Source organism: Oncorhynchus kisutch, linkage group LG11 (genome assembly GCF_002021735.2).
Source record: "Oncorhynchus kisutch isolate 150728-3 linkage group LG11, Okis_V2, whole genome shotgun sequence".
NCBI lineage: Eukaryota > Metazoa > Chordata > Actinopteri > Salmoniformes > Salmonidae > Oncorhynchus > Oncorhynchus kisutch.
Window position 1 is genome coordinate 13,061,063 of NC_034184.2, and position 21,684 is coordinate 13,082,746.

Here is a 21,684-nt window from a genome sequence, read left to right on the forward strand (position 1 = left end):
TAACCCTGGAACTACAGAACAATGCATTCTGGAAGGTGGGGTTGAACGTAAAGCTGTCTATCGCCACTCTGTAAACCGGTAAATATGAACATTAAAAAGAGTATACTAATCAGAGTATACACATCCTTAATTTTACTAAACTCAACAAAAAAAAAACTAACATTAAATAGTACAGATAAACAGTATAAGTATTCACATCAGTTATGATTTGAAAAAAGCTGCCCAATGGTGAATCCTTGAGGGTCTTTCACTCTTTGGCGTCAGCAATTCCCCCCGGAGTGAAAGTGGCCTCGTTCTCAGGCATATCAGGACTGCAGGATACCATAGAAAATAATGAATCAACGAGGAGGAAGATCTTTCTCTATAGGTGAGAAAATCATATTTGACAACTTATTACTAAGGAATAATGAGAACAACATATATATTGAGTAAGTGAACCTTAAGACAAATTACATGTCAAATATCTTGGCGATTCTCAACTCTCCACGTCCTTTCCTCAAGCTGATTCGTGTGGTGGACACATGCGCCAGGATGTGCCCTCCAATCGGCTTTTTGGGATCAGCTTGGAACCTGACAGAGACAAGAGAAACACTCAGATCAGAATTACAGGCCAAAATCTGTCAGGCCAAAAATTTTGGCAAGTGAGTGAGTTTCCTTCCAATTCCAAACCGAACCCTAGTCCCTACATCAGGCTAGTCACTTACGACATCCCAGCTCCAGGGTCTGCAGTCATCTGATTGGTGACAAACACCGCAACGTTGTACTCTAGGGAGAGGAGAAAGGAAGACATGAATATCAATATCAAAAATATATCCCATCTCCATCAATCCAAGGTTTATGCAAAATTCAAGAGTTATTCTGCTGCGATGTACATCTATTATTTCCATAGTTCCCATATAAATCTGCAAGAGCTGTGGCCAAACCTTCAGAGATCTTCTGCAGACGAGAGAGCATCTGGGCCAGCTTCTGTTGTCTCTCTGCCAGCTCCCCTCGGCCAGAGAAATCTACCCGGAACAGAGCCATGATGGAGTCTATGATCTGAGGGCAGGAATGGGAAAGACAGAGACACAAGATATTACAAATGCTTATTACACATAATAATGCATTATATCTGTCGACATTAACTAAAGTGTTACCGAAAGATAAGTACAGTGATAGAAGTTGACACTAAGAAAAAAATATTAACATAAAACAATATGACAGGTGATGTTGTTTATATTTTATTTTCATTTAATACCAGAAATTTGAAGATGCCTCCCTCCTCGTGGAATTTGGCCGCCACAAAATCCAACAGCTCCATCTGGTGTTCACCTGAAGTTGAAACCTAATTAGGGACATAGTAGTGCAGTAGAGTAAGTCCAAGATGCATGGTCCAAACCATACAAAAGCCTTATCCTCTGATGTCATAAGTACCCATTAGAAAACACAGAAATTATCCTAAAATGTATACAGTAAAAAATGTACAAACAGACTCAAAATGTATACTTAACATTTCTATCTAACATTGTGAAACAGCTTTTCTCAGACAATATGTTCTCAGGTTTAGGCAGTAATTGTAACGGTTGTCGTCTGGAGATAGAGAGGACCAAAGCGCAGCGTGGTTAGTGTTCATCTTTTTAATGGAAAACTGAACACTTAAAAAAAAACACAAAACAACAACCGAAACAGTTCTATCTGGTGCAGACACACAAAGACTGAAAATAACCACCCACAAACCCCAACAGAAAACAGGCTACCTAAATATGGTTCCCAATCAGAGACTATGACTAACACATGCCTCTGATTGAGAACCATATCAGGCCAAACAAGAAACCCCACATAGAAACAGAAAACATAGACTGCCCACCCAACTCACACCCTGACCACACTAAAACAAAGAAAATACAAAAGAACTATGACAGTAATGATAGAGAGGTACTGTTTAATGAGTAAGTTAGATGTCTTACTGGTGTAAGCTTGGGCATATAACACATTGTCCAACACAGCATCATGGTCCACGTTGAACCTGTCTGCTATGTCCTTCAGCCTGTCTGGATGACTAGAGGGTCACATCAGGTTAAGGAAAACATAGGATTTCATAAGAGACTATTGGCTGAGTCATGTGAATAAAAAAAAAACACTGGGATACTTATGACCCTGTATCCTCAGAAATACTTGCAACGGTAAGGGTGATTTTAAACGGATGCAAATTTGACTTTATAGATTAGAGCTCAGGTAAATTAGGATACAAAGTGTTCTCTGTGTCGATGAAGATTACTTTTCCTCCTGTGTAGCCATCCTCTCCAGGAAGCTGGGCTGTGACTGGAGAACAACAGAGACATGGACTAAATGACAAGAACCAATGTAATAATATCTGAATATTTCTAAAAACCTGACTTCCAAGACAGTACAACCTAACTGGGACAACCGAAAATACCCCTCAGCCATTCACTTACCACAGTGTGTGAGAGCTGGGTCTTGCTTGTCCAAAACTCTGAGGGACTAAACATTTACTACGAAAGTATGAGAAAAAGAAAACATGTTTTATATCTGACTCTGTTCAGGTTAATGTTAGCCATTGGGCCTTAACTTCTTGTCTTATACATCATGAGCATGAGATTTATCAAATCTTTGACTGGGGGACCCACAGAGCTCAACTCCAAATGGATCAGTGATTACCATGCTCTCCATACCTCCCCCAAGTAGTTTACTGAAGACAGACGGATCAGAAGAGAAAAATTGGAGTACTGAAAATGTATTACTATAAAAAGTTATGAACATATGAGCATGTGGCGAATCTCAACTCAAACTCTATGCTTCCAGTGTTGACGCGGAACAATTGTTTCCTCTTCGCACTGTATTCAAATTCTGTCAGGAAACCTTTGGTCTAAAATAAAAATGTATTCAACAAACTAGGTGACCAGCTGCAACAGGATTTGGAGTTTGTCTTACGATTATACGTTGAATAAATGTTTGTTTTTTTACATTGTTGACAACAAAACTAATCATGAAAAATCAAAGTCCCCTATTCTGAAGTACTCAGGTGAGTCTCTCACCAGCATTTTCCCAGCAGCTTCTTTGATCTTGTCCACATTGGCCTCTGAAAGGCCCTTGATGTTACACAGGGCTCTGCGTGTGGTCATCTGGATCCCCTTCACTATGCAAATAACCAGACTTCAGCTTATTTAAATCTGCCATGTTCTGTATGGATGGAGGGTGGCAGGGATGGAGAGGAGAGGAGAGAGAGTGAAGGGGAGAGAGAGAGAGGGAGGGGTGGTAGTGGGAGAGAGTGAGGCAGAGAGAAAGAGGGGGGGGGGGTTGTTTACTTATTAGTTTTGAGGTGTAATCTTGAGTTGGTCTATCTACCAACTCATGACTAAGTATCTATAACATATTATACACCCTGTCAATGGTCAGCGCTGTCTAACCACTGTCCTCGACATTGTTTTCAGATATACTCACTGCTTCTGTAGGGTGTCTATGTTTTGGAAAAAGGACTCCTGGGGGTAAAGAACATGACCAAACAACCTCATGTCCATGTTGAGAAGAAACATATGATCTGACTGTGTATGTCTGACACACCACTTAGGCCAGATGGAAGTTACCATCACCAAAACATATATTAGCTATGTTGTTCGTTATCAATGATTATCAAAGAGTTGTAGCTAACTTCCTAGCTACAACAATCCATTCAACCAAGAAAAAACTAAAATTATGCTAGTAGTAGCAACGAGATGGCTAGTGGCTAACAAAATTGACAACCGTAGCCAGGCTGGCAAGCAAGCTAAAATCAAAGACTGTACAGTATGAAGATAGGCAAACACTGCTTATCCAATAAAGATAAATAGTAATGGTGTCTTTTTGTAAGCACTACCTCCGCCATGGTTGTTTGAACAAAGCCTACGGGGAAAATTAATTTTGTAGTCTTTGGAGGAAAAATGTTTTCCCGCACTCAATTCGCGAATATCGTTCCGCTAATACAGGACTAGTAAAGGCACGGTGCACTTAATTTGTGATTTTTTTTAAACTAAAAGTATTTGAATGTTTACCAGCATTTGCAACTTGAGTCTAATAATTATCTGTACAAAACAGTTAATCTGAAACAAAATGTATTAGTCACATGTGCCGAATACAACAGGTGTAGAATTTACAGTGAATTGTTTACTCACAAGCCCTTAACCAACAGTGCAGTTTTAACGAAATACCTACAAAAAGTAAGAGATAAGAATTACAAATAATTAGGTAATTGAGGTAATATGTACATGTCTGTAGAGTTATTAAGGTGACTATGCATAGACAATAAACAGAGAGTAGCAGCAGCGTAGAGGAGGGGGGGGGGGGGCAATGCAAATAGTCTGGGTAGCCATTTTATTACAAGTTCAGGAGTCTTAAGGCTTGGGGGTAGAAGCCTTTTGGACCTAGACTTGCCGCTCCGGTTCTGTTTGCCGTGCGGTAGCAGAGAGAATGACTAAGGTGGCTGGAGTCTTTGACAATTCTTAGAGCCTTCCTTTGACACAGCCTGGTATAGACGTACTGGATGGCAGGAAGCTTGGCCCCAGTGATGTACTGGGCCGTACGCACTACCCTCTGTAGTGCCTTGCGGTCGGAGGCCGAGCATTTGCCATACCAAGCAGTGATGGAACCATGCTCTCGATGGTGGAGCTGTAAAACCATTTGAGGATCTGAGGACCCATGCCAAATCTTTTCAGTCTCCTGAGAAAGTCCAGGATCCAGTTACAGAGGGAGGTGTTTAGTCCCAGGGTCCTTAGCCTAGTGATGAGCTTCGAGGGCACTGTGGTGTTGAACGATGAGCTGTAGTTAATGAATAGCATTCTGACATACAGTTGAAGTCGGAAGTTTACAAACACTTAGGTTGGAGTCATTAAAACTTGTTTTTCACCCAATCCACAAATTTCTTGTTAATAAACTATAGTTTTTGCAAGTTGGTTAGGACATATACTTTGTGCATGACAAAGTCATTTTTCCAACAATTGTTTACAGACAGATTATTTCAATTATAATTCACTGTATCACAATTCCAGTGGGTCAGAAGTTTACATACACTAAATTGACTGTGCCTTTAAACAGCTTGGAACATTCCAGAAAATGATGTCAAGGCTTTAGAAGATTCAGATAGGCTAATTGACATAATTCAATTGGAGGTGTACCTGTGGATGTATTTCAAGGCCTACCTTCAAACTCAGTGCCTCTGTGCTTGACATCATGGGAAAATCAAAAAGATGTCAGCCAATACCTCAGGAAAAAACCTGTAGACATCCATGAGTCTGGTTCATCCTTGGGAGAAATTTCCAAATGCCTGAAGGTGCCACGTTCATCTGTACAAACAATAATATACAAGTATAAACACCATAGGACCACGCAGCCGTCATACCACTCAGGAAGGAGGTGCGTTCTGTCTCCTAGAGATGAACGTACTTTGGTGCAAAAAGTGCAAATCAATCCCAGAACAACAGCAAAGGATCTTGTGAAGATGCTGGAGGAAACAGGTACAAAAGGATCTATTATCCACAGTCAAACGAGTCCTATTTTGACATAACCTGAAAGGCAGCTCAGCAAAGAAGAAGCCACTGCTCCAAAATCGCCATAAAAAAGCCAGACTAGGGTTTGCAGCTGCACATGGGGACAAAGATCATACTTTTTGGTTAAATGTCCTCTGGTCTGAAGAAACAAAAATAGAACTGTTTGGCCATAATGACCATCGTTATGTTTGGAGGAAAAAGGGGGAGGCTTGCAATCTGAAGAAATCCATCCCAACCGCGAAGCACGGGGTTGGCAGCATCATGTTGTGGGGATGCTTTGCTGCAGGAGGGACTGGTGCAGATCAAAAAATAGATGGCATCATGAGGAGGAAAATGATGTGGATATATTGAAGCAACATCTCAAGACATCAGTCAGGAAGTTAAAGCTTGGTCGCAAATGGGTCTTCCAAATGGACAATGACCCCAAGCATAATTCCAAAGTTGTGGCAAAATGGCTTAAGGACAACAAAGTCAAGGTATTGGAGTGACCATCACGAAGCCCTGACCTCAATCCTATAGAAAATTTGTGGGCAAAACTGAAAAAGCGTGTGCGAGCAAGGAGGCCTACAAACCTGACTCAGTTACACCAGCTCTGTCAGGAGGAATGGGCCAAAATTCATCCACCTTATTGTGGGAAGCTTGTGGAATATATGGCCCTTCGTACATCTGCTGATATATCAAAGTGCTGTACAGAAACCCAGCCTAAAACCTCAAACAGCAAGCAATGCAGGTGTAGAAGCACGGTGGCTAGGAAAAACTCCCTAGAAAGGCCAGAACCTAGGAAGAAATCTAGAGAGGAACCAGGCTATGAGGGGTGTCCAATCCTCTTCTGGCTGTGCCGGGTGGAGATTATAACATAACATGGCCAAGATGTTCAAAAATGACCAGCATGGTCAAATAATAATAATCACAGTAGTTGTCGAGGGTGCAGCAAGTCAGCACCTCAGGAGTAAATGTCAGTTGGCTTTTCATAGCCGATCATTAAGAGTATCTCTACCACTCCTGCTGTCTCTAGAGAGTTGAAAACAGCAGGTCTGGGACAGGTAGCACGTCCGGTGAACAGGTCAGGATTCCATAGCCGCAGGCAGAACAGTTGAAACTGGAGCAGCAGCACGGCCAGGTGGATTGGGGACAGCAAGGAGTCATCGTGCCAGGTAGTCCTGAGGCATGGTCCTAGGGCTCAAGTCCTCCGAGAGAAAGAGAGAATTAGAGAGAGCATACTTAAATTCACACAGGACACCGGATAAGACAGGAGAAGTACTCCAGATATAACAAACTGACCCTAGCCCCCCGACACATAAACTACTGCAGCATAAATACTGGAGGCTGAGACAGGAGGGGTCAGGAGACACTGTGGCCCTATCCAATGATACGCCCGGACAGGGCCAAACAGGAAGGATATAACCCCACCCACTTTGCCAAAGCACAGCCACTAGAGGGACATCTTCAACCACCAACTAACAAATATCTTCAACCACCAACTAACAGTTAACAATTTAAAGGCAATGCTACCAAATACTAATTGAGTGTATGTAAACTTCTGACCCAATGGGAATGTGATGAAAGAAATAAAAGCTGAAATAAATCATTCTCTCCACTATTATTCTGACATTTCACATTCTTAAAATAAAGTGGTGATACTAACTGACCTAAGACAGGGAATTTTCACTCGGATTAAATGTCAGGAATTGTGAAAAACAGAGTTTAAATGCATTTGGCTAAGGTGTATGTAAAACTTCCGACTTCAACTGTAGATGTTCCTTTTGTCCATGGGTGAAAGGGCAGTGTGGAGTGCAATAGAGATTGCATCATCTGTGGCTCTGTTGGGGCGATATGCGAATTGGAGTGGGTCTAGGATTTTTGGGATAATGGTGTTGATGTGAGCCATGACCAACCTTTCAATGGTGGTCTGCTTGAAACATGTTGGTATTACAGACTCAGCCAGGGAGAGGTTGAAAATGTCAGTGAAGACACTTGCCAGTTGGTCAGCTCATGCTCGGAGTACACGTCCTGGTAATCCGTCTGGCCCTGTGGCCTTGTGAATGTTGACCTGTTTAATTGACCTGTTTAAAGGTCTTACTCACATCGGCTGCGGAGAGCGTGATCACACAGTCGTCCGGAACAGCTGATGCTCTCATGCATGTTTCAGTGTTACTTGCCACGAAACGAGCATAGAAGTTATTTAGTTCGTCTGGTAGGCTCGTGTCACTGGGCAGCTCTCAGCTGTGCTTCCCTTTGTAGTCTGTAATAGTTTGCAAGCCCTGGCACATCCGACAAGCATCTGAGGCCGGGGTAGTACGATTAGAGCCTGTGTAGTATCTGATCATACTTGTGGAATATGAAAATACTTGTTTGATATACAGTATGTTTTCTAGTTTCTTTAAATACTTTGCAAATGCAACTTATTTCTATGTGTTATCTGAAATGGTCTATTCATTCCTTTTCAGTAGAAGCTCTTATCCAAAGCAATTTACAGTAGTGAGTGCATACATTTTCATACTGGTCCCCCATGGGAATGGAACCCACAACCCTAACATTGCAAATGCCATCCTCTACCAATTTAGCCACATCATCACAAACCACTTGATGTCTCAATATACTAATTTACTGTATTGTGCATTGTTATTCTTCATGGTGATGGAAAGTCTACAGGTACAAACCTAGATGACCACCAGCCTATGTATAATACAGTAATGTACATTTACATTAAGTAGTTTGTAAGGATGGTAAATTAATACTGCCCCCCCCAAAAAAAAAATCCATGTTATTTGATCAAGAACAATATGTAATTTGATGTGGATGTTTTGTGTCTTTGCCCATAACTTTGCACCTTTTGATGAAAATGTTTGAGGACAGACAGGGTTTTGTTCTTTCTGGATCCTATTTGGATGACAATCACAGCGACAGGGTCAGGGCAACAACTCTTACAATTCCAACTATTGAATCCTGCAAGATATTGTTCTTCATTATACAACTACCTTTTTTGCCAAAGCTGAGATGTTGAAAAAAATGTTTTGCCTGCACTACAGACCTCTATATCAGTCCACTAATACCAGTAAAGGCCCAGTGCACTACTTTTGAGAAACAATATATTTTTCAAAAAATAATATATATTTTGTATTAATTCTTTTTTTAAATTCAGATTTTTCAGGGGGTGCTGCAGCACCTTCTGGCACCCCTATTTCCCATGGCTATGCATAAAGCACATAAAGGCTTCATAATTCATAAAGGTCATGTTGACTGACTGCTTTAACTCATAGAACAAAATGTATAAGATATCTTATGCCTGTGTTAACCTGAGATTTTATTTTCGGCGTTTATTACAAAACTATTATTTTCCCATTCAATTCTTCCGTTAGGGATGGCTGAACAAACCAGAGGTCACTCATTTCCGGGTTTTAGAACTACAACCTGGCCAGCTCTAAGAAATCATAGAAATAGAATGGGCTTGGATCCTCTAACCCTGGCGATTTGGCTGGCAAACTCATGGGTACACTGGCAATGGCTGCCTATTATTGTGACAATATTTCCATTGTGATGCAATCATTTCCATGGTAATGTAGAATGTTCATTCAAATGATGTTAGCTGATGTGGCTCATGCCATGGAATGTACTTTTTGTAATGTCAGTTGAGTTGATTCAAAATATCACAGCACAGATTGATGGGTACATTTCCTGCTTTTAATTCCTGATTTGCTCCTATGGGTATACTCGCCAGTCCACCCATTATGACATAATTGCCTTAAATGCGGACGTCCATTCTATTAATTCAATTTCTAAAATAGAAATCCCCACTTGTAGGCGATGTCACCGCGACGTTGGCTAGCTAAATGCTGCGTTCAGGTGCTTGTCGGAACTAGGAAACTCTGAAATTTCTGACTTGCTAATAGGTTGTAATTTATTTATTATTTATTTATTTATTTAACCAGGTAGGGTAGTTGAGAACAAGTTCTCTTTTGCAACTGCGACCTGGCCAAGATAAAGCAAAGCAGTGTGACACAGACAACAACACAGAGTTACACATGGAATAAACAATAAACAAGCCAATAACACAATAAACAAGTCAATGACACAGTAGAAAAAAAAGAAAGTATATATACAGTGTGTGCAAAAGGCATGAGGTAGGCAATAAATAGGCCATATGAAAGAATAATTACAATTTAGCAGATTAACACTGGAGTGATAAATGAGCAGATGATGATGTGCAAGTAGAGATACTCGTGTGAAAAAGAGCAGAAAAGTACATTTAAAAAAACAGTATGGGGATGAGGTAGGTAGATTGGGTGGGCTATTTACAGATGGACTATGTACAGCTGCAGCGGTTGGTTAGCTGCTCAGATAGTTGATGTTTAAAGTTGGTGAGGGAAATAAAAGTCTCCAACTTCAGCGATTTTTGCAATTTGTTCCAGTCACTGGCAGCAGAGAACTGGAAGGAAATGCGACCAAATTAGGTGTTGGCTTTGGGGATGATCAGTGAGATATACCTGCTGGAATGTGTGCTTTGGGTGGGTGTTGTTATCGTGACCAGTGAACTGAGATAAGGCGGAGCTTTACCTAGCATAGAACTATAGATGACCTGGAGCCAGTGGGTCTGGCGACGAATATGGAGCGAGGGCCAAGCGCCTAGCGCATACAGGTCGCAGTGGTGGGGGTGGTATAAGGTGATTTGGTAACAAAATACACGTGTCACGTTCAACCAGTTAGCAAGTCGGAAATGTCGAAGTTTTTTAGTTCCGACAAGAAAATGAACGTAGCATAAACGAATGCGTAGAAACACGTCATCGGGTCTAACGGTCGTCTCGGGTCAAACTGAAAATGAACTAAGAATTGTTCCCTTCTCAAACTTCAAACTCGGCCTGTTCCGCAAGTCTGTGTTAAAAGAGTTTAGCTAGCTAGCCAGGTTGTTACCTCATCATCTTGGTATCCGGCCTCATCCTCCACAACTTGATCCTCAGCGGCTTTCATATTGATAGGCACAATGTCTTGAAGTATATCTCGTTTTTGTTTCTAGCTGGCTATAGGCTACTAGTTAATAAATGGGGAAAAACTTAGAAATATCTCATATCAGAAAATATTAGCAAGCGATAAGTTGGTTAGCTAGCCAACGTAAACTATTGCTCCTTAACGATTTGACAGAACGACAGAATTAAGTCGCTTCCTTCACTGACTTGATAGCCCTGTAAAAATAGAAAGTGTATATAAAATATTGCAAAGCTAATGATGATGACTTTCAACTAATCAATGTGAAAAATAACTTGCCACCTGAGATGTATTATTCAGGTGGCGGGAAAGTTTAACAGAAGTAGTTTATCACGCTCGTGTTTGAAAGTTGAGAACTGTCAATCGAAAGTGTTACACTCGCGAGATGCTTTCATCGGCAACAATCAAGTAAACTGTCAATCAAATTATATGCGTGAGATGCTCGCATGCTCTGCTCTCATCAGAAACAATCTTTAGGAGTGATTGATCTTGATGCACAGAAGTTACAAAGTCAATTTATAGTATTTATCTCTAAGATACCTGTATTTTACTACAGTATACAAATGTAATGTCTCAGAGGAAAGTCAGGTACATGTAAATCATTTCAAACAAGTTAACTGTAATAGAGGCAAAGCAGCACATATTAATGTCCATTTCGTTGGTGTTTTTATTCCTGCAATCATGTCGAAAACACAGACGTAGAATTAGCTCTGGAAGCTGAGGTAAGAGACCATAAATTCCATAGGGAGTGACAGAGAAAAGTAACTGACATTCTCTCAGGCTTGACAGGACTATGTGTACATTGACATAATATATTTACAGATTTATACTGTATGTAGGGAAAATGCTGTTTGAATCTTAACAAAATATACTTGTGATGCATATTTTGTGATGGATTGGCTTTAATGCCCAAATGAAACCAAGTCTCAAGCAACACGTGACAGACATTCTCTGATCACAAACACTTTTTCAAATGGGTATCCCTGTGCAGTTGTTCAATGGGAATTTTAACACTCACAACAAAGAACATTTTAACACCCTATCTATGGCTTAGTCTTTGCAGAGTCTTGTGGCCTGCTGGCTTTTGTTGCATCTGAGTAGATGCATATTCCAAGAAGTCACCAACTCAATGGGCATGGTCACCTTACCTGGCTTCTCTAGTGTAAGCCTGTTCTTGTTGTAGAGGTACAACGAAAATCAGCAGACACTATAGATCTCAATGACCAGCTGTGACTATGACAGATCTATGATGACAGTCATGTCTAGTCTACCATGATTTTCCCACTTACAAGTGGAATGAACACGGTCCCAAACCAAACACAGGTAACAATAGTTGAGGCCAAATGTAGCTACACACCCACATTAAAACATTGTTCTTCAGACCACACACACACTCTTGGTAACCTCTTATAACCGCACTAATATCCCAATTTCTTCAATTATCTACCTGGTCCAAACTCTGTGGAACACATACATATTTATATCGCTATACATATAAAAAAAGAAATTAATTAAAAGGACAGTGCTCAGAAGTCAGTCTCTGCAGGATGTTGAGTAAGAGAGACAGCAAGAGGGACGTTCATTATTGCAACACCCAGGACGTGACATCATCCTCCTCCTCAACCTCCTAAAATGACCAATCCTGGATGTTGGAATGAGCATGTGTGCTGACCAGATGCAGCTTTGTATTCTCTTCCTCCCTCTTCTTTGTCTCACTCTCTCCTTCCGAAAGCCTCCCCTTTCCCCCGTTGGTTAAAGCTCTAAGGCTGTCTGAATGACATCTTCATCACATTTTCACTGGAGCTGGAGGCATCATCCCTGGCATCCCACCTGACATCCCTGCGTTGGGTCCCAACAGGATCTACACAAGGAAGGGGCATTACAAAAACATTAGTTCATTTATTAATTGACAACACCGCAGATTCTAATGAATCATAACAAAATAATGATTTACCCAATTCCAAATCAAAGCCCCAAAGGCTTTTCACGTAGATTGAAAAGTATAGGACAGGTATAGGCTATATGATTATATATCCACCTTGCTGTCTGAAATGCTAATACTTTTAGCCATATTGCTTTAATTTCAGAAGAACAAGAGCCTAGCTAGGACATAGTGGGAGGGGCTAGTAGTGTATTTGGAATTGAAGATGGTCTGTCAGTGAGATAGTACAGTACCTGTCTCTGCTGCTGTAGCTGCTGCTGCTCCAGCTGTAGTCTCTCAGTCTCAAACACCACTGGAAGGACCAGGATCATGAACGAGGTAGTACCCACCCACAGGGCAGCGCGGGAGAAACTGGAAGAGACATGGCGACAGGAGGTGAGATGAGAGGGAAAGGTGGGGGTTAAATAACAAACAGACATGAGATAATTACAGTAGATTTTTTTTTTTTAAGATGGCGTAACCGACTATTTGGAAAGACCAGGGGCAGACAGGCAGACAAGATACTCCTTGGAATACAGAGGAGCTGTTCAGAACTGTGAATGCAATATAGTGCTCCATCCACACACAGCTCCTGTCATTATTGTGCATGGTGAAGCTCTAAAACGAGAGGTTTCAGACGTTTTCAGGAGAACACTCACCTGTACAGCTTCTTGGCCATAGTGAATGAGCTCGATACGGTCACCTCAGCCGCAGAACGCAGTGTATCAGGGAACATCTCGGTCAAACCCCACAGCCTCTCAATAAAACTCTCATCCAGCTGAGGGGAGGGAGACACAAGTTACTACAACACTGATAACATGTTTATTGTAGACCCAATGGAGAATGGAGGTATATAGTAACTACATTAATTAAGGATTTTCAAGTCCAAAAAGTAGCCAGCTATGTTGAGGTACTAACTAGTATTGAAAACCTTCAGATTACTGAATGACATGACAGTTTTAGACAATTCCTACAATGTATGTGCCCCCACCATGGGACATCTGGCATAGTTATCTTGTTAAGTTTAGTTCATGGAGTTAAATTTAAGGTACAGCCAATTACAGTACAGGTGACGTTACATGTAAAACAGCTATCCTAGTTGTGCACGTGATAGTTCGCTAGCTAGCTACCATGCTAACACCGGTGAGCAATTACTAGCATAACGACTGACCCTCAGTAGATGTAGCTAGCTAAATAGGCATACCCATTCAAATGAAATTGTATGTATGATGGTGCATGACAGTTACGGGGTGACAGGTGTCAAGTTGCCATTCATCAATACCTCCTCATCTTCATCTTCGTCGATCTCGCCTTCTGGGGGCCGGGTATCGACTGGGCCCACAGCCGGTGATAGCTCTTCGATTCCAGCCATGGGAAACTGTTCTCGCGCCTCTTACCAGCCGGTGTGATTAACAACTCAAAATGTACCTCAATCGGTGGAAGGGTGAATCAGTAATTTAATGTTTTATCGTTAAATTATTGCTTTTGCCCCGGCTTGCATAAATGTTGGACAGAAGAGGCGTGCATTGGTCCTGCGACAATCTGAGGTCACTCGGGTAAGCTACATGTGCGTTCGATGACGGGAAAATTTGTCAGTTGCCTGACTCTCTAAAATAAATGGCGCCCTCTGTCGTACGAGATGTCTTATAGCGTGTTTAATGATTCAACGAAACAACTGTACTTTTAAAAAAATGTGTTTAATATTAAGATACCGTTTTTAGTATTTATGTATGATGCATGCTGATCTTTGGCTAGTAATCCACTATAAGGAGAGCCTCAACATTTGTGATTTCAAAATGCAATGTATTCGAGCAAGGAGTCAGACTCTTCCTTTCTACAGTATAATTGTAATTTCAGGGTTGTTTTTTTTCTCACATTTATATAAAAATGAAAGTAATTTTCACCTACATTCACTAGGTATGCAGCTGACTATTCATTTGGAATGTCATTTTCCCTCATATATTTACCTTTTCCATACATCGCCTTTCTAAATCAATAAGAATATGAAAGGTCATCATCATGGAAAAGTTTGGGACTCATGGATTCCTTAATGTTTACATCCCGATCCTTTGCTTCCAAGCTCGTACGCTGTGGGGGCGGGCGGGATCCACCCTCATTCCTTCGAGTTTACGTCATTGTTACTGTGTTTTTTGTGAATGAAAGAATCTAACCCCACCGAACAGAGTAATTCCGGGAAAAGGCGGACTGACATTTTGTCTATTATCTCACTTCGACTGAACACAGCATTTGACTTGTTTTTAAACATTCTCCGTGTTTTTAAACATTTATTTATACAATTGTGTCGACGACTCAAAGACTGGCAGTTGGTACTCTCCAACGACATAGCTAAGGACAAGTAAGTAGGCAGCTGTTTGCATTTCGAGTTAGGCAGCCACCTAACTAGCATTGGCTAATCCGTGTTGTTGGCTAATGCTACTAGCATGTTGTTTAGCTAGCCTTGCAAAATTGCTACAATTTGGCAACAATGATACGACCACATATTCACTATTTACATATCTTAGATGCATGTCGGGTATTGTTCTCGGTATCTGGTGTTTTGTATATCATTGTATAGGTTCAAATTTTTAAAGGTTTAAAGGAGCTATTTAAACGTTGCTAAAAAAAATTGATGGCGACCTGCGCAGTTGCGATGGCGTGTGTTTACTATCGCATTGAGCTACCTCGACAGCTCCCTTCCAGTTTAAGGAAATGGGTGAATTTTTATTGAGAATTAAATGTTTACATAGGTACAAATCTTAAATGTGAATCTGTTAATAATGAAAGTTATCTTATGAAACATTCATATAATTTGAAAGATAAATATAGCTTTGTGTTTCTGCTTCTCGGCTAATTGGATTATACATTACAACTAACGTCAGAACTGTATTGTGTTATAACACTATTAGGCACAAAATACTGCTTTAAATGCAGAATTTACGGGTATCGTTCAATATTTAGTGAGGTTTTATTGACACAATACATGTACGAGAGAGTGTAGTCGCCCGTTAGAAACTAGCGGTGGGCAGCTTATTGCTGAATCACTATGACTATGAAATGGTCACATCGGTTTACAACGACGCCTCGTGGTAGGACAGACGTTTTTGAGTATAAGGTCACTTCCCACGCATTTCGGGAAACAGTAAGGTCAAGGATCCACCATAAACTCACCAGAGCCTTTATTTAGAACAATAATTATAATCCAGTCTAGACGTCTATGTTAGAGCTGAGTCATTCTATTTGACATCTATCCAGTTCTTATTGTGATCTCATTAATGATTGTAACAACACATGATAACCTACATCAAACGCAAGAATAACCTCAAAAAATAACACTCAAAACATAGCTGCCACTTGTCCTGAATAGATCAAATATTAAAATGTAAAAGAGATCCTCCAAATACCAAGTTTCACATGCAAGAGTCCAACCCAGCCAGTGGAGGCTCCTCAGTGGAGGAAGGCAGGACCATCATCCTCAGTGAATTTTGTGAAAATAAATGGAAACATTAAAGTTAACCCTTTTAGATAAAACTATACTAAATATATTCATGTCACCAAATAATTAATTAAAACACACTGTTTTGCATTGAAGGTCTACAGTTGCCTCAGCAGCACTAGGGTAGCACCATGGTGTAGCCGGAAGACAGTTATATTCCTTCGTCCTCTGGGTACATTGACTTCAACACAACCTAGAAGGCTCATGGTTCTCAACCCCTTCCATAGACCTACACAGTAATTATGACAACTTCCAAACCGATCAGAGCTCCTGCAGCATGAACTAGCATGTTGTCCACCCAATCAAAAGATCAGAGAATGAATCTAGTACTGAAAGCTACAGCTAGCTAGCACTGCAGTGCACAAAATGCGGTGAGTAGTTGACTGAAAGAGAGACCAATAGTTGAACAAATTCATTTCTTCCAAATTAAGAAGTGAACTGCTTTCTGACTGCACTGTACTGCATCATTAAAGAAGGTTTACTTACGTGTCAGTTCTAGTAGCTATGTTGACAATGGCGTGACAATGTAGGCTGTGTGTAGCGGTTAGCGGTCATGGTATGAAGGTTTGGCTTGGAAAGGTTTTTGTGCCTGGCCATAGACAGCTGATGTGCAATGAAGTCCACAAGCGAAGGGAAAAGGTGAGAAGAGGCGAGCACGTAGATAGTTGCAAGACTACAAAGGGAAACCAGCCACATCGCGGACACTGACATCTTGCTTCCGGACAAGCTAAACACCTTTGTCCATTTTGAGGAGAACACTGTGGCACCGACACGACTCGGTACCAAGGACTGTGGGCTCTCCTATTTCCGTGACCACGCGAGTAAGACATTTTCGCGTGTTATGCCTCGCAAGGCTGTCGGCCCAGACGGCATCCCTAGCCGTGTCCTCAGAGCATGCGCAGACCAGCTTGCTGGAGTGTTTATGGACATATTCAACCTCTCTCTATCCCAGGCTGCTGTCCCCACATCAAGATGTCCACCTTTGTTCCTGTACCTAAGAAAGCATCATGAAGTGCTTTGAGAGGCTAGTTAAAGATCATATCACCTCTACCTTACCTGACACCCTAGACCCACTTCAATTTGCTTTCCGCCCCCAATAGATCCACAGATGACGCAATCGCCATCGCACTGCACATTGCCCTATCCCACCTGGACAAGAGGAATACCTATGTAAGAATGCTGTTCATTGACTATAGCTCAGCATTCAATACCATAGTACCCTCAAAGCTCATCATTAAGCTTGGGGCCCTGTGTCTGAACCCCGCCCTGTACAATTAGGTCCTGAACTTCCTGATGGGCGCCCCCAGGTGGTGAAGGTAGGAAACAACACCTCCACTTCGCTGATCCTCAACACAGGGGCCTCACAAGGGCACGTGCTCAGCCCCCTCCTGTACTCCCTGTTTACTCATGACTACGTGGCCACACACGCTTCCAACTCAATCATCAAGTTTGCAGATGACACAACAGTAGTAGGCCTGATTACCAACAATGACAAGACAGCCTACAGAGAGGTGAGGGCCCTGGGAATGTGGTGCCAGGAAAGTGACCTCTAACTCAATGTCGACAAAACAGAGGAGCTGATCGTGGACTTCAGGAAACAGCAGAGGGAGCACGCCCCTGTCCACATCGACGGGACCGCTGTGGAGCAGGTGGAAAGCTTCAAGTTCCTTGGCGTACACATCACTGACGATCTGAATTGGTCCATCCACACAGACAGTGAGGTGGAGAAGGCGCAACAGCGCCTCTACAACCTCAGGAGCCTGATTAAATTGATCTTGGCACCTAGAACCCTCACAAACTTTTACAGATGCACAATTGAGAGCATCCTGTCGGGCTGTATCACTGCCTGGTACAGAAACTGCACCACCCGCAACCGCAGGGCTCTCCAGAGGATAATGCGTCTGCACAACGCGTCACTGGGGGCAAACTACCTGCCCTCCAGGACCCCTACAGCAGCCGACATCACAGGAAGGCCAAAAAGATCACCAAGGATAACAACCACCTGAGCGACTTCCTGTTCTTCCTGCTACAGGTGCATCAAAGCTGAGACTGAAAGACAGCTTCTCTCTGTCCATCTCAAGGCCATCAGACTGTTAAATAGCCATCACTTGGTGGCTTCCACTCGGTTACGTAACCTTGCACCTTAGAGGCTGCTTCCCCATATACATAGACTTGAAATCACTGGCCACTTAATAATGGAACACTAGTAACGTTAATGTTTACATATTATTGCTTTACTCATCTCATGTATAAACTGTATTCTATTATACTGTATTTTAGTCTGTCACTCCAACATTGCTCATCCTAATATTTAATTATTCCTTAATTCCATTCTTTTACTTTTTAGCTTGTGTGTATTGTTGTTAATTGTTAGATATTACTGCACTGTTGGAGCTAGAAACACAAGCATTTTGCTACACCCGCAATAACATCTGCTAAACGTGTATGTGACATATAATTTGATTTGATATATATACAACGAGCAAAGGGATCATTCTGCTTTCATGTGGCTGCTATGAAAGGGAACTCTGTTTGTGTGTTATCGTGTCTTCATTCTGCCGATTCTGGTAAAAAAATATATATTTTAAAAGTTAGACTGAAGTGAACAGAACAGGTATAAAAAATAGATTAATTTGTCAAATAGAAATTCACGTTTGCAACTGTTGGACTAATGATGACACCCTAGATCACCTTGATTACTCAAAATTCTAACGACCTGTGCACCTACACTGTAAACTTTCATTCATAGACTAGGTTGTAGCAACCTCATGATGGGTATAGGGAAAATTTGAGTATCATGTAGTAGCCTAAACCTGTCACTGTTACATTGAGCTGGGTGAATGGAATATGAATGACATTATGCTGTAATAGAAATAAGGCTATGCTCGTAAAAAAAAGCGCCCCCCCCCCCCCCCCCCCCATCTTAAACGGCACCGACCACCACTGAGCCCAGCCCCGAAACTTTGAGCATTTGGAAATGCACAATATGTCGAATCTGTTAGGTTAAACTGTATTCATATTAGTTCAGTTCTGCTGTGAGTGTTAGGAAGTGGTTACTAGTGTTTGAGGGGAACACCTGATTTGAGCAATGTGGGATGGGCACATGATAGACTTAACTTCCCTTCACCATTCCAGTCAGGGGAGAAATCTTAAACTATTAACTTCACTTTACTCCCACTTAGACAGTTGAATGATAGACCGCAGAAGTGTGGTGGATGTTTTTTCTTTTCAAGGGAAGGTCTTCAGTCCAAGATGGAATGTCTTTATATCCTACTTTGACTTTTTACTACATTGGTGTAGTAGGTGTGTGTGTGTATAAGGGAACACATGAACTTCATTAGATTAACGTTTCTCAAATGTAATCATGTCCTTTCTCTCACTCTCTCTTGTAGACCGTCTATAAATCTGTGTTTATTGGTGTCGGAGACACAGGATAAAGCCAGATCATGACGTCAGAAAGAAGCAGCAAAGCCCTGAAGGTAGAATTAGAGTTCATTCGATTGTAAAGTGCATTTTACACGCACGTCACAGCACTTTCTCTAAAAGAAAATGATAGAACTCTCCATCCCTCTCCAGGTAAAGCGGGAGTGTGGTGAGAACGTTCCGGTGTTGTCGGACAGCGAGCTCATGTCCCTGTCTGTACGGGAGCTCAACTTGCACCTGCGGGGTCTGTCCCGCGAGGAGGTCCAGAAGCTCAAGCAGCGCCGGCGCACTCTGAAGAACCGTGGCTATGCTGCCAGCTGCCGGGTGAAGCGCGTGTCCCAGCGCGAGGCCCTGGAGCAGCAGAAGAAGGAGCTCCAGAGGGAGGTGGAGAGGCTGGGTGTAGAGAACGCAGGGATGAGGAGAGAGCTGGAGGGCCTAGGGGCCAGGCTGGCAGCCCTGCAGAGGTTTGCCCGTGGGTTAGAGTCTGGAGGGGGCAACCTCCTGGCTACAGCCCCACGCCTCAACACAGCCTCTGTCATTACCATAGTGAAGACCCCGCCACAGGCCCACGTCCAGAGAGAGCAGGGGGGGTCCTAGGAGGAACCAACCGGGCTGGGGATGGACAAACGCTTGTACATGTACTCTTTAATACACAGGCACGTACATACACTCTCATATATATATATATCACACACACACACAGCTAGACACATGCACGCTTGGAGAGAGCAGGAGGATTGGAGGAATAGGACAAATAGGCACTTATGAAGCTCATGCGCTTCAGGTGACACACACACACGTACGGTGTTCACAGGCAGTGACAAATAGTCTCTAAACCCAGCCAACACACACTCAGACATGCGTGGACTTAAGGAAACACGACGGTTGACGAATCCAACTAAAGCACGACAGACGTGCAAAACAGGGACACAGACACCATCCGTGGACAAAGCCAGTCTTGCTGCTGGTGCTTTCTGTAACTGCTAATCAACAGGCCGAGCCAGCTAACGCTCTGCCTTCTGGCATGGCATCCAGCCCTGCTACACAATGTCTGGGTTAATCAGACTCTTCCACCGCTTCTTCTAATGCTTTGACTTTTTAAATGGCATCACTATTGACATCTGTACACGTCTTGGAGTGTTGTTCCTCTGTACTTCTAGTGTGTCGATACTATTGTGCTTCACTGTGCTGCCGTGTGTAGTGGTTACATGGGTGTTTTCAACTGTACCACAGTGCACATTTTGGTTTGCTATATAAAAAAAACATCCTTTGCTTGTCTCTAGATTCCCCAACTTGCAGAAGTTGGTCATTGCTGGAAACAGTTGAATAATCAACATCTCGTAGAATGCTATGTCAATGCAAAAATCAATTGATGCATTCCTTTATCTGTTATTTTATAATGTTTATACAAGAGACAAATGTTTGAGCAAACGTTTATTCATAGGTATTCTATTTTATGTGTATTTAAAGGATAGATATTACAAAGCTAATGAGTGCTGTGATGTAATGTATGTTTCAAATACCTGGATATGACTAGTTTGGGGAAATTCTCAAGTCTAATTGTTGTATGGAGTGTGTGACAATTATTTTTGTAATGTTTAACTTGTAATGAGCTGTTTTAGATATGCTAAAAGCCGACGGTCATGTTGCTGTAAGATGATTTTAGTATGTGTGTACTCCATATTTGTACTAATTTCATAGTGAGTCGTGTGGCTTGTTGTAGGGATACTATTTTTCTATAAAGTACCAAGGTGATTGCGATGATACGTATTGTTATTTATGATAATTATTATTTTACGTTTTCTTTTCTGAAATGGCTCGAAAGGGAGACAAACACTGTAAGGAGAAAGAATGAAGGAAAAGAATGGTAGAAGAAAATGAGAGGAAAAAGAGATGGATATGAAGAAAAGATGTGGTGGTAGAGAGGATTTGGGAGGTGAATGAGAAGGACAAAGAGATAGGACAGAGATGAGGTGGTGCTTAATTCACCTGAAAGCCTTGTAACATCCAGGATTTATCAATAAACCCCTGCTGACTCCACTAGACAGTTTGATTCGACATTCGGAAATGAATGGCAATATAAATTTAATCTGTCAATAATATGACTCATTATATTGTGTTGATTAATACTCCCTTAAGATATACTTAGCTATCTTCTCAATATCAATGTTGCATAGCATTTATCCTCTGTCTCATATAAGATTATTCATGTCAAATTGTGCTGGATGTTTTGTACAGCAAAACTAAAATGGTCTGTATTTATTACATGTATTTTTTCTATGGTGAAAATTAAGTACATTGTCTATTTTATATATTAACTGAAATAAATGTTGTATATATTGTGAATA

At 41.7% G+C, this 21,684-nt stretch overlaps 3 protein-coding genes across 5 annotated transcripts; 1 reads left to right on the forward strand and 2 right to left on the reverse strand.

Annotated features, from left to right (window-relative positions):
• Positions 1-84: 84 nt before the first annotated feature.
• LOC109900008 (meiotic recombination protein DMC1/LIM15 homolog) lies at positions 85-3,174 on the reverse strand. The gene is made up of 8 exons (XM_031835311.1): positions 3,036-3,174; positions 2,436-2,492; positions 2,229-2,301; positions 1,947-2,038; positions 1,238-1,324; positions 924-1,038; positions 705-765; positions 85-570 (listed from the first exon to the last, which is right to left on the reverse strand). The coding sequence occupies exons 4-8, from the start codon at positions 1,989-1,991 to the stop codon at positions 450-452; spliced, it is 429 nt and encodes a 142-aa protein (XP_031691171.1). The 5' UTR covers positions 1,992-2,038; positions 2,229-2,301; positions 2,436-2,492; positions 3,036-3,174; the 3' UTR covers positions 85-449.
• Positions 3,175-11,142: 7,968 nt separating this feature from the next.
• Positions 11,143-14,023, reverse strand: LOC109900005 (mitochondrial import receptor subunit TOM22 homolog). Its single transcript, XM_020495712.2, has 4 exons — positions 13,703-14,023; positions 13,080-13,198; positions 12,675-12,792; positions 11,143-12,360 (listed from the first exon to the last, which is right to left on the reverse strand). The coding sequence occupies exons 1-4, from the start codon at positions 13,790-13,792 to the stop codon at positions 12,286-12,288; spliced, it is 402 nt and encodes a 133-aa protein (XP_020351301.1). The 5' UTR covers positions 13,793-14,023; the 3' UTR covers positions 11,143-12,285.
• A 432-nt stretch (positions 14,024-14,455) lies between these two features.
• Positions 14,456-21,684, forward strand: LOC109900004 (transcription factor MafF). Of its 3 annotated transcripts, none has more exons than XM_020495709.2 (3): positions 14,456-14,776; positions 19,306-19,392; positions 19,490-21,684. In XM_020495709.2, the coding sequence occupies exons 2-3, from the start codon at positions 19,360-19,362 to the stop codon at positions 19,931-19,933; spliced, it is 477 nt and encodes a 158-aa protein (XP_020351298.1). In that variant the 5' UTR covers positions 14,456-14,776; positions 19,306-19,359; the 3' UTR covers positions 19,934-21,684. The 3 variants fall into 3 exon arrangements, with proteins under 3 accessions (XP_020351298.1, XP_020351300.1, XP_020351299.1); XM_020495711.2 differs by having other exon boundaries at positions 14,513-14,776; positions 19,470-21,684; XM_020495710.2 differs by lacking the exon at positions 14,456-14,776 and adding an exon at positions 18,880-19,216.